General features: G+C 33.8%; 1 protein-coding gene across 1 annotated transcript; it reads right to left on the bottom strand.

The window, feature by feature from the left end:
* Window positions 1-676: 676 nt before the first annotated feature.
* Window positions 677-1,900, bottom strand: LOTGIDRAFT_73542 (hypothetical protein; the record flags this gene model as incomplete). The annotated part of the gene is made up of 1 exon (XM_009052074.1): window positions 677-1,900. A coding segment is annotated over one exon (1,224 nt), but the record flags the coding sequence as incomplete, so codon positions are not given.
* Window positions 1,901-14,111: the final 12,211 nt, after the last annotated feature.

Raw genomic sequence — 14,111 nt, 5'->3', positions numbered from 1 at the left:
TTGATCTAGGTAGTTAAGCTTTCTGTGATATAGTTATTTCAGCCATCTTGAATCTAGGTAGTTAAGCTTTCTGTGATATAGTTATTTCAGCCATCTTGAATCTAGGTAGTTAAGCTTTCTGTGATATAGTTATTTCAGCCATCTTGAATCTAGGCAGTTAAGCTTTCTGTGATATAGTTATTTCAGCCATCTTGAATCTAAGCAGTTAAGCTTTCTGTGATATAGTTATTTCAGCCATCTTGAATCTAGGTATTTTAGCCTTCTGAAATATAGTTATATTTGCCTTCTGGGGTAGAGCTATTTCAGCCATTTGGGGTGTAGTTATTTCAGTTTTCTGGGATATAGTTATATTAGCCTTCTGTGATATAGTTATTTCAGCCATCTTGAATCTAGGTATATTAGCCTTGTGGGGTATAGTTATATTAGCTCTCTGAAATATAGTTATAGTAGCCTTCTAGGATATAGTTATATTAGCCTTCTGGGGTATAATTATATTAGCCATCTGGAATATAGTTATATTATCTTTCTGGGATATAGTCATATTAGCCGTCTGGGATATAGTCATTTTAGCCATTTGGAATATAGTTATATTAGCTTTCTGAAATATAGTCATATTAGCCTTCTGGAATATAGTTATATTAGCTTTCTGAAATATAGTCATATTAGCCTTCTGGGATATAGTCATTTTAGCAATTTGGAATATAGTTATATTAGCTTTCTGAAATATAGTCATATTAGCCTTCTGGGATATAGTCATTTTAGCAATTTGGAATATAGTTATATTAGCTCTCTGAAATATAGTTATATTAGCTTTCTGGGATATTTTCATATTAGCCTTCTGGGATATAGTCATTTTAGCCATTTGGAATATAGTTATATTAGCTTTCTGAAATATAGTCATATTAGCCTTCTGGGATATAGTCATTTTAGCAATTTGGAATATAGTTATATTAGCTCTCTGAAATATAGTTATATTAGCTTTCTGGGATATATTCATATTAGCCTTCTGGGATATAGTCATTTTAGCCATTTGGAATATAGTTATATTAGCTCTCTGAAATATAGTCATATGAGCCTTCTGGGATATAGTCATTTTAGCCATTTGGAATATAGTTATATTAGCTCTCTGAAATATAGTTATATTAGCTTTCTGGGATATGGTCATATTAGCTTTCTGGGATATAGTCATTTTAGCCATTTGGAATATAGTTATATTAGCTCTCTGAAATATAGTTATATTAGCTTTCTGTGATATAGTCATATTAGCTTTCTGGGATATAGTCATTTTAGCCATTTGGAATATAGTTATATTAGCTCTCTGAAATATAGTTATATTAGCTTTCTGGGAGATAGTCATATTAGCCTTCTGGGATATAGTCATTTTAGCCATTTGGAATATAGTTATATTAGCTCTCTGAAATATAGTTATATTAGTTATCTGGGATATAGTTATTTTATTAGCTTTCTGGGGTATAATCATATTAGCCTTCTGGGATATAATCATTTTAGCCATTTGGAATATAGTTATTTTAGCCATTTGGAAGAAGATATTTAAGCCAAAAGTTATGTGAGTCATCTGGGGTATAGCTATATTAGCGTTCTGGGATAAAGTTATATTAGCCATCTGTGAAATAGTTATTTCAGCCATCTTGAATCTAGTTATTTTAGCCATCTGGGGTATAGTTATATTAGCTTTCTGGGATATAGTTATATTATCTTTCTGGGATATAGTTATATTAGTTTTCTGGGATATAGTTATATTATCTTTCTGGGATATAGTTATATTAGCTTTCTGGGATATAGTTATTTTAGCCATTAGGGATATAGTTATATTAGCTTTCTGGGATATAGTTATATTAGCTTTCTGGGATATAGTTATTTTAACCTTCTGGGATATAGTAATTTTAGCCATTTGGGGTATAGCTGTTTTAGTCCTCTGGCTTACAGTTACCCGAGGGTAGAGTAGAAGTTCCCGAACGGCACTATTTTTATGACGTCGCGGCCATAATATTATGCATGCCTACCCGATGTTACGCGCGAACTCACTCGGGTTCCCTTGAATAGCTTGAAAAGGGCGGCCCTGGCGATGAAATTGTGAACTTAGTTTGGAAAGAAAACCTGTGACCACTTCTCCTATTTGCTCGAAGGGTATCAGTGCCCAGAATATTGGATTTTGCAAAGTTTTTATTTTATACATTTTAATTGAATTGAATTCAGGGAATCGAAATAAGAATTTAGCTAAGACCCGCTACATTTTGTCAATAAGAGCACATTTCATAGCTAATTAACCAGATATACTGAGGCTAAACAACTTCAATAAGTGTAAACGGGTAAATTTTTCCGAGTGATCGTGAAAAACAAGATTTTAAGGCAAAATTAATTCTAATTTGTTCACTCACTTTTTCATCGACGCCATTTTGATACGTGGTTTGTCGGTTCAACCCTAATGCATTGAGAGTTGGACTCGAGGAAGGAAATGGGTCAAGTATGACGCGCCTCGAGTCGCTACCCGACGAAAATATGCAGTTCGACTGTAACTCGACCTGGTCGAATCCGACCTCGGGTCCCAGCCGAACTCGGCCGGTATAGTTATTTCAGCCTTCTGGAAAATATTTATTTTAGCCCACTGGAATATATAGTCAATTTACACCTCTACTTAACCTTTTGGAAAATAGCAATGTTAGCCAATGGCGATTCTACGAGGGTGGGGTGGTAGAAATACGGCCGGCCCGGCTAGTATCCATGGCATGTTTAGTCCTCTACATTGTGAGCACTCTTGGAAAGAATTATTTAGTTCAACAATCTATAATATATTTGTATTGTTCTCATCTCATTATATTATAAATCCTTCTGTTAATGGAAGTATTGTTTGTTCTAGTTGCATCTTTTCTTTTCATTCTTTGTCTTTCATTTGTTTACATTTTCTGAACTAGGACAGTGTTTTATAGCAGAAAAGGAAAACTTTCTTTTTTAAATACCAATGTTTCAACAGTTCTCAATAAACCGGAAGTAGGGTCAATGCAATTTTATTTTCTTGCTCACTTACAACAATTGAACAGTGCTCTTGAAAATCTCACGTAAACCGGATCAGGTTGAAAAGATAGAATTGTGTTTCATTTAGAGGTGGTGTTATTTGGTTTAGCCACGTTTGAAAATGAAATAGTGTTCAGTTTATGAGAGGACTCTGGATGCTATATAAACTTTCATTGATATAGTTCCTGTTATTGAATATATTCATTACATTGTAATTATTCAGTATCAAGGGTGGCAAATACGAAATCGTTGCAAGCTTCTTAAGTCCCCTCTTGACCGTCAATTTTGTAATATGTACAAGTGCCTAAATATTATAAGAGGTTTCAAGAAAACTTAACAAGCTATTGCATTTTAACTATTCAAGATCATAGAGTTTTTTATAAATCGGATTAAAAATAAGGTAGTTAACTCGTTAGACTCGTTAAGCTCTTGTCTTGGCATCTCTGTCCGTGAGTTTGAAGGTAATCGTAATTAAAGTCGAAGTTTCGATCAATGATATCTCACTTGACGATATAGGAACATAGTTTATCACTTAATAAGGCAGATATCATAAAAGATTATAAGAATAGTTATTATAGTTTAACATGTGTAATAAAACTATACAAAGTACTGTAATGATACAGAAACCTTATTAAACTTCCTTTGGAATCAACACTTAATCCAAAAGTCAATAGTGATTATATAACTGCAGGTCGTCGGCATATTTGCATATATTTAATAATTTGTGGATTTAGCAAAAGACCTCATTGGGAAAAGAAGTACGGGTTACTGAAATTGAGATCACATCTCTTTAAGTGAATTACGTGCATTGAAAGGACCAATCAAACCTTGTGTTATTTAATCTGATAAGATTTACCATGAGTCCATAACAATCAATCATAGTCTAGTATAACTTATTCAAACAATTACAGTAATCACAACAGTCTATTTTCATACCCAAAATCATTTCTGCTTGTCAAATATTCAGTGGAAGAGAATCAATCAGAATCAAACACAGGTAACGCTCTATTCTTTCTGAAAGTCGGGGGTTGATAAGCTAGAGATAAGCGATTTTCAAGTTATAATGATCAAGATAAAGATTTATATCTATTGGATTTCAACTGGTAATTGATCTTACATTGACAACATGATTTAACTCACACCCGTGCCACCTTATGTTTAAATCAACTTTTTAAGAAAGACCTGAAGTCAATGATTTGTTGTTAATGAATAATTTGACGTTATACCGGGTTCTATCCCGAGAAGCTTCATTTGTTTGTCCTACTGGATTAGTAAGATAAAACCATCAATATTATTGACATCCATATTATTGACAGATACAATGCCCACAAACAATTCATTATTTCCCTCAATAATATCAGCATTTCTTTGGTGGATACTGCCGTTGCGCTGCTCGTGGTACTAGAGAAGGAAGAACCATCCACAAAACGTGAAAAAAAATTAACGTGTAAAGAAATAGTTTCCAAAAATTTTAGAACAGATGTGTTACAGAAGACTTAAACTTAAATTTATGAGTTTAAATGTTTTTTTTTTCTGTTTTTGGAAAAAACAAAAGTGTTCCGTTCTGTTGTTATCCACACCAGCGCTTATTCTTATTGATGCTGCCATGTATTGATCTTATAATTGTGAAACCATTTGATGTATTGTGTCGCTTTAGATGATAAGGCCACAAATTTTTTTCACTGATGTTGAACGTAATAAATCATTTAAAATCCTATTCCCACGTCGTATACGCCTACTGATGAATAATAATGACCAAAATTATCTAATTTGATTGATTACTGGTGATATTAAACGGTACACTGCAATATGAGAATATACAGTCCAATTGGTATAGATGTACTTAGTGTTATATAATCCAATGGATTTCCCTAGTTTGATGAAATTTTGTGGTTCATCTTCTAGTAGATCTTCTCTATGGCCTTATGAATGGTCGTCAACCTGATAAACTGTGAAATTTTCTTTTTTATTTTCAGGGAAGAAAAAAGACAGGCGAAATGGGATGCTTTGTTAGACAAAATGGGCCATATTCCACCAGAGAGCGAATCGTCAAAAGTTTGGACATTTCTAATGGACAATGAACCAATTAGTATAGTTCTCTGTAAGTACTACATAATTTTCAAATGTTAATTAAAATAATAAGTAAAGTAGGAGTATACTCAAATTTCTTGAAGTTAGCGCTCTCCAATATCACATTGTTACTTGCTTGCGTCCGATGACGAATATCTATAATTATCATGGACTTGGAAACATATGAACATGGATATTAACTAAATATATGTCTCGTATCGCGATATAGAATATAAAATCCTTACGTAGTCACATCCAGAGAAGCTGAATGGTCGTCAAATTCACGCTTAAGATAGATTCGACCGAATGAAATCGTAAAATATAAAAGTATTAGTTATGTATGATAGATATGGTTTGAACGTGTCCATATCGCTAACTTTGGATACAGCGGAAAGTAGTTAATAATTAATTTGATTTAAGCGAAAACTATATTCATTACTTAATTGACTTGTAAACATAGACCTTCGTTCTAGAAAGTTTAATTATTTAATAGCAATCTGATTTAAATTAGTTTACATCTTACACGTCTCCATTGTAATCAAACAAGTCTTCTACCACATTCCCGTTCTAATGTTATATTTAACCAACCAAAGACTGGCATTTAGGTCCCATAGTGAATTCTAGAGAAGTGAAACCCAAAATAGAGCAATATGACAGCTGGGCCTTACAACATACTCTTTGATTGGTTGAAAATAATGTCATTAGAACGAGACTGTCGACGAAATCTTGTTAGATTACAATATAGACGAAATATATCAGAAACAAAAAGAAAAGGAGATTGAAATCTAATTGAATTAGATTGGTTTAATAGTAAATGTATTCTAATAAATAATGTTAAGTAATATTGAAATAAACTAAATGTTATATTGATAAAGGTCTCTGGAGTCGGTCATGCTATTAGTAAATGAATCAAGAGTCAATCACTTAACAAATATAAAGTATATAGTATTTAAATTACGATTTTAGTCTGAAATCAATTCCATTCTATTGTATGTCGAACCACTATCAGATCAAGATGCATTCTTAACATGTTTAGACCAGCATTTACAACAGACTATCAAAGCTTCATGCCACTGTTAGAAATAACTAATAACCATTGGGGCAAGGAAACTATATTAAATATTTTATATTACAAAACTCCTAAAATAACTGCCAAAGCCATTGAATCGTTATCTATTTCTATCGATAGTCACAAGCATTCCTTTTCTCTATTTCTAGCCACTGTTCGTCAGAAGCATGCCTTTTCTCTATTTCTAGCCACTGTTTGCCAGAAGCATGCCTTTTCTCTATTTCTAGCCACTGTTCGTCAGAAGCATGCCTTTTCTCTATTTCTAGCCACTGTTCGCCAGAAGCATGCCTTTTCTCTATTTCTAGCCACTGTTCGTCAGAAGCATGCCTTTTCTCTATTTCTAGCCACTGTTCGCCAGAAGCATACCTTTTCTCTATTTCTAGCCACTGTTCGCCAGAAGCATGCCTTTTCTCTATTTCTAGCCACTGTTCGCCAGAAGCATACCTTTTCTCTATTTCTAGCCACTGTTCGTCAGAAGCATGCCTTTTCTCTATTTCTAGCCATTGTTCGTCAGAAGCATGCCTTTTCTCTATTTCTAGCCACTGTTCGTCAGAAGCATGCCTTTTCTCTATTTCTAGCCATTGTTCGTCAGAAGCATGCCTTTTCTCTATTTCTAGCCACTGTTCGTCAGAAGCATGCCTTTTCTCTATTTCTAGCCACTGCTCGTCAGAAGCATGCCTTTTCTCTATTTCTAGCCACTGCTCGTCAGAAGCATGCCTTTTCTCTATTTCTAACCTCTGTTCGCCAGAAGCATACCTTTTCTCTATTTCTAGCCACTGTTCGTCAGAAGCATGCCTTTTCTCTATTTCTAGCCACTGTTTGCCAGAAGCATGCCTTTTCTCTATTTCTAGCCACTGTTCGTCAGAAGCATGCCTTTTCTCTATTTCTAGCCACTGCTCTTCAGAAGCATGCCTTTTCTCTATTTCTAGCCACTGTTCGCCAGAAGTATGCCTTTTCTCTATTTCTAGCCACTGTTCGTCAGAAGCATCCCTTTTCTCTATTTCTAACCACTGTTCACCAGAAGTATGCCTTTTCTCTATTTCTAGCCACTGTTCGTCAGAAGCATCCCTTTTCTCTATTTCTAACCACTGTTCGCCAGAAGTATGCCTTTTCTCTATTTCTAGCCACTGTTTGCCAGAAGCATGCCTTTTCTCTATTTCTAGCCACTGTTCGCCAGAAGTATGCCTTTTCTCTATTTCTAACCACTGTTCGTCAGAAGCATTCCCTTTTCTCTATTTCTAGCCACTGTTCGTCAGAAGCATTCCTTTTTCTCTATTTCTAACCTCTGTTCGCCAGAAGCATTCCCTTTTCTCTATTTCTAACCTCTGTTCGTCAGAAGCATTCCTTTTTTCTCTATTTGTAGCCACTGTTCGTCAGAAGCATTCCTTTTTCTCTATTTTTAACCTCTGCTCGTCAGAAACATACCTTTTTCTCTATTTCTAACCTCTGTTCGTCAGAAACATTCCTTTTTCTCTATTTCTAACCTCTGCTCGTCAGAAACATACCTTTTTCTCTATTTCTAACCTCTGTTCGTCAGAAACATTCCTTTTTCTCTATTTCTAACCTCTGTTCGTCAGAAACATACCTTTTTCTCTATTTCTAACCTCTGCTCGTCAGAAACATTCCTTTTTCTCTATTTTTAACCTCTGTTCGTCAGAAGCATGCCTTTTCTCTATTTCTAGCCTCTGTTCGCCAGAAGCATTCCTTTTTTCTATTTCTAAACACTGTTCGTCAGAAGCATTCCTTTTTTCTATTTCTAAACACTGTTCGTCAGAAGCATACCCTTTTCTCTATTTCTAACCTCTGTTCGTCAGAAGCATACCTTTTTCACTATTTCTAGCCACTGTTCGTCAGAAGCATTCCTTTTTCTCTATTTCTAACCTCTGTTCGTCAGAAGCATTCTTTTTTTTCTATTTCTAACCTCTGTTCGTCAGAAGCATTCCTTTTTTTCTATTTCTAACCTCTTTTTGTCAGAAGCATTCCTTTTCTCTATTTCTAACCTCTGTTCGTCAAACGCATTCCTTTTTTCTATTTCTAACCTCTGTTCGTCAGAAGCATTCCTTTTTCTATATTTCTAATCTCTGTTCGTCAGAAGAATTCCTTTTTTTCTATTTCTAACCTCTGTTCGTCAGAAGCATTCCTTTTTTTCTATTTCTAACCTCTTTTTGTCAGAAGCATTCCTTTTCTCTATTTCTAACCTCTGTTCGTCAAACGCATTCCTTTTTTCTATTTCTAGCCACTGTTCGCCGGAAGCATTCCTTTTTTCTATTTCTAGTCTCTGTTCGTCAGAAGCATCCCTTTTCTCTATTTCGAACCTCATTCCCGATGCATAAATGTCATAAAAACAAGGAGATACTTACATATATAAGTTACTAACAGATAAAGACTGTCACCGTAGTTGCAATCTGTTGTCATCAGTTCTACGTTGATAGCAATTACCAGTATAGTCGGTCAATATTTCTCTGTATTTGTCAATGTGGTTTAGAAGGGAAAAGCCCACTAAATTTAATGGAGAGCGAAGAGGTGAGAAATTAGACAATCTAATGAAATATGCTTTACATATAAATATACACACTAGTTGCCTAACATTTAGCATTTTTCAAAAGTTTCCTCTCAAATTAATAGTTTGAATAAATAAAAATGATGTAACAGAATGAAGTTAGTGTTTGGTATTTAAGGGAACTAAATACTTGGCATTTCAGTTTTCTAAACAACACCTTCAAACTCAGAAACAAATTATTAAAGGATTGGAAATCATAGACAATCATAGCGTTTTTTTTCGTCAAATACATATAAATCACTTGTGAAAGAGCGGAATTTAAATGTCAACATAACATAATAATCAATATGCGCTTCATCGTTTACTGTTTATATTAGAATTGACGTAACTCCTTTTTTATATTCTCTGAGTTTATCAATATCTAGTCCTGGTATCCAAGTTCTAAATCCTTTCAAAAATCATTTGAAACGAGCTAATTATTGAATAGTTCTTTTAAACTAAACTCTATAGACGACATTTTCACATTAAATAAAATGATTAATCGATAATAGAATTCAGTTTGAAATAGGATAATATTAGAAACATTGTCTTTTAATGCTTAAAGGGAATGTAAGATTTTTTTTCTATCGGTTTCATATTATATTCTTTATTAAAGGAGCACATATTAATATTTAATACTTAACTGTAAATGGACCGTATACATGGATTGTTTGTTCTTAAAAGACATACGAATAGCTAGAGTGGAACTCTTAATATGGCGCCCATACCCTTGAAAGAAATAAGACATATCATTTACAAGTATAATATACATAGTATATTCATGTACACTTTTTTGTAAACATTTACGTTATCATTTGTAACATGAAAAACAAGCTACTTGGCATAACAACCAATTGCCTCAGATGACTTAAAAAGCACTCACTGAATGTAATGAATATTCACTAGTCGTAAGAAGATATTCTTCTTATAATTCTGTATCTGTAGTCATTAATTCATTTCACATTATAATTAGGTATCAGTCGACGTTACAATTTTGCAAAAGTAGACATTACAATTCATTACCAGTGGTCATTATAATTCTGTCTCAGTGGTAATATCAATTCTATATCAGTAGACATAACAATGCTGTATCTGTAGACATTACAATTCTATATCAGTAGACATAACAATGCTGTATCTGTAGACATTACAATTCTGTATCAGTAGACATAACAATGCTGTATCTGTAGACATTACAATTCTGTATCAGTAGACATAACAATGCTGTATCTGTAGACATTACAATTCTGTATCAGTAGACATAACAATGCTGTAGCTGTAGACATTACAATCTATATCAGTAGACATAACAATGCTGTATCTGTAGACATTACAATTCTGTATCGGTAGACATAACAATGCTGTATCTGTAGACATTACAATTCTGTATCAGAAGACATAACAATGCTGTAGCTGTAGACATTACAATTCTGTATCAGTAGACATAACAATGCTGTATCTGTAGACATTACAATTCTGTATCAGTAGACATAACAATGCTGTAGCTGTAGACATTACAATTCTGTATCAGTAGACATAACAATGCTGTATCTGTAGACATTACAATTCTGTATCGGTAGACATAACAATGCTGTAGCTGTAGATATTACAATTCTATATCAGTAGACATAACAATGCTGTATCTGTAGACATTACAATTTTGTATCAGTAGACATAACAATGCTGTATCTGTAGACATTACAATTCTATATCAGTAGACATAACAATGCTGTATCTGTAGACATTACAATTCTATATCAGTAGACATTACAATTCTGTATCAGTAGACATAACAATGCTGTATCTGTAGACATTACAATTCTGTATCAGTAGACATAACAATGCTTTATCTGTAGACATTACAATTCTGTATCAGAAGACATAACAATGCTGTAGCTGTAAACATTACAATTCTATATCAGTAGAGATAACAATGCTGTATCTGTAGACATTACAATTCTGTATCAGTAGACATTACAATGCTGTATCAGTAGACATTACAATTCTGTATCAGTAGACATTACAATTCTGTATCAGTAGAGAATATAATTGTGTGTCAGGAGAATTTACAATTCTGTATCAGTAGACATCCGTGGCTTGTTATAAGCATGGATATTTTACCAAACATGATCATTGCGTCTTACAAGACATAACTACTATTCTGCCTCAAAGGACATTCTGCTGTAGTAATGTTAATAATGCATCACTAAACATAACATTCCAGGTTCAATAAATATATTCAGCAAACAGGTTTTGCACTAAAAGACATGTCAGTGTTGCCACAGTTGACATAACAACACTATATCAGTGAACATATTAATTCTGCCTCAGTAGACATAAGAATTCTTGGCCCAGTAGACCAAATAACCCTGCCTCATTAAAATTATGCCACAGTAGACACAACACGCATGTAACAACATACAACAACAATTATGCCTTAAAAGACGCAACATTTATGCCACAGTGGACACAACAATTATGTTTACCCTAGTAAACATGACAATTCTACCTCAGGAGACCCTAGTAAACATGACAATTCTGCATCAGGAGACCCTAGTAAACATATTATGCCTGTCACATTTACCCTAGTAAACATATTATGCCTGTCATATTTACCTTAGTAAACATATTAATTCTGCCACAATATGCCCCAGGAATCATAAGGATTGTGCATCAGTAGACTCCATACTAGTAAACATAGTATTTCCACCGGTAAGCATAACAATGAGGTCTCAGTAATTATTAATTCTGCCTCGGAAGACCCTAGTAAACATAACATGCCTCAGTAGACCTTAGTAAACATAACAATTATGCCCCAGTAAACCCTAGTAAACAAAACAATTATGCCCCAGTAAACCCTAGTAAACAAAACAATTATGACTCAGTAGACCTTAACACTCGGAGACACTCAATTGGGTCCTAATAGACATAATAGTGGTCAGAAGTCATTTCTGTAATGTATTGTTTATTTTTCTCTCAAAAAGTTTCGAGTACAAATCATCCAACCGGAAGTGATGTCTACCCTATTGAGACTCTTTCAAGTATATCACCAACATCACTTTATTTATTGACAACATTTGAAAGTTCTGAGAGCTAGGTTAAACAGTATACTTAAAGCTAGCGAACAAAAGCTGACCGACAAGTGAAATACCAGTCAACTCTGTGCAGATCGATCTCTTCAATAAAAACAGACTTCTGTAATTTTTCACTTCCTATTTAACAACTTTATCAACAACTCTGACGTCATCCACTCTTGATCATCTGCGCGAATCAGTAAAAAAAGAGCAATGACTAAGTGGTTATTTGAAGAGGTTCGTCGCAAACGGAATTGATAAATGACATGACATTTAAAAATGTAACCACAGTATAATAACATTCTGACCTCACTATACTGTCCTTGCACCAAGCTAGCCAGATGAACATAATTGTTTCTCTTGATACCACTAGACTAGATATAAATTTAAATAGTTATGCAGGAACATGTAATACGGATATCCATTTCCGATTTTGATGATTATGAAATACACGACGGTGCTTGGTTTAGTTAAAAATGCAAAAATCCATCGTGGTTAACTTACATTTTAATGATTCTAGATTTAATGTCTCGGTTGGTTCATCAGATCCGTCGCGATTTTAACCGCTTATACCGACCAGTTTTGCTGAAAATTAGAACATGAGCTACCCATGTCAATCGGCTGGTTTTGCAATGGTCGGGGCGCGAATTTCATCTTATGCAATAATTGCTCAGATCCTTGAATTTTCCGTTGTTGAAAGTCCAGATGCAGACGATTTGAGCGCTCTTAAATGGTCAGATTCGCCATTTTCGGGTATTGATTTGGGCCTGGAATATATGTAAATAGTCTTAAGAAGTAAGAAGTACTAGAAATGAAGAAAAATCGCATAATTCCTTCAAAGATTCCTCGACACTACGAATTTCAGTTTCGATTTTTATACATGTCTTTTCCGTATATGACAAGAAAAGAGATAATTCTGGACAAACATGGATTTGAAGGCTCAAATTTCGACGATGAGCTGTGTATATTACTATTAAACTTAGCTAAAAATTATATCCCGTCTTTGAGACTAAGGTACAATTAGCGAAACTGTCCCTTTAAATAATTTGTTCTCGTCCCAAATATTTTTCAGTTGATTAAGAGGTGTTTTTTTTTTTCAAATCATTCAGAAAAGATAAGTTTTTAATTCTGAATGAGAATTGACCATTGTCTGTTCTATTTTACAGATCGAGATTCACTGAATGTGTATTGTAATGGTGAAGAAATTGAAACGCTAGTAAGATGTTTAAATATTTATAAGTTTTGTAACAATCAATAAAAATAGTCCAACAATTTATTGATAATTCACAGAACAATAGAATATATAGTTTTATATAAAGCTTTTCTACAGCTCGGAACGATGTTATGACTTGAACCATTTTTAAATCACAGAAACATGTTCCACTACTTTTATTTCTTAAAGGAACCGACTTGATAAGTAGAATTCAATCAAGTTCAAAACTATAAGGAAGGAAATATCTTAAGGGGGTGTGGTCTAAACGATGTTTCTTATTTTTGGCACGAATGATGATTGTCTCAACTTGTACACTTAGAGTTCAGGATAGTCCAAGCATAGATAAATCAGATGAAATCGTTTGTATTTTTCAGAACGAATTTTGCGATGATGGAGCTATCATAGATTTTGCTTTAAACGGCCACAAAGCTCGTATAAAGACAACAGCTAGTTGTAGTCGAAGTGAAGGAATGAGTTTTGCTTTGACAATTGATGGAGGAGTGGTACCATGTACAACATGAAACCAAAGTTTATAGAGGACAACGTATATTCACCAGTCGATGCCTCTTTTAATATTACAAAACATAGTTTCTTAATATTTTTAATTTTTAAATTGCACTACATCGCATTATAAGCAACAATGCAAAAGAATGAAAATAGTCATGGCATAGAATTACATAAAACATTGTAACTTTCAGATATAAATTTTAGACAAGAATCTAAAATTATAAATGTTTTCTATGTTTATCTCGGACAATGTAAAATTTGTGCATAGACTATCTCTAATTGTATATAGTTTACAGTAGTGCTCTTGACAACATTTCTGCATTCAGTTACCAAAATATTTTGGTTTGTACTGAATGAATCTGGTCACTCCAATGGACAAGACAATACTATTAAGAAAATTTATAATAATCAAGACAACTGAACACAGTCAAGTAGACCAGATTATTAGAGTTTAAATAACCTGTTAAATCACTATCTGCGATCGACAATCAGAACTATTGTAAGTGAAATGTTTCATTTTCTGTTGACCGGTTAGTCGGGTGGGATTTTATACGAACCCTGATAGTGTCTTAATCTCACCCTCAAATGTCCAGTATAAAATTCATA

This window comes from Lottia gigantea (genome assembly GCF_000327385.1).
Source record: "Lottia gigantea unplaced genomic scaffold LOTGIsca_18, whole genome shotgun sequence".
NCBI classification, from domain to species: domain Eukaryota; kingdom Metazoa; phylum Mollusca; class Gastropoda; family Lottiidae; genus Lottia; species Lottia gigantea.
This window is presented reverse-complemented; position numbering and strand designations above follow the sequence as displayed.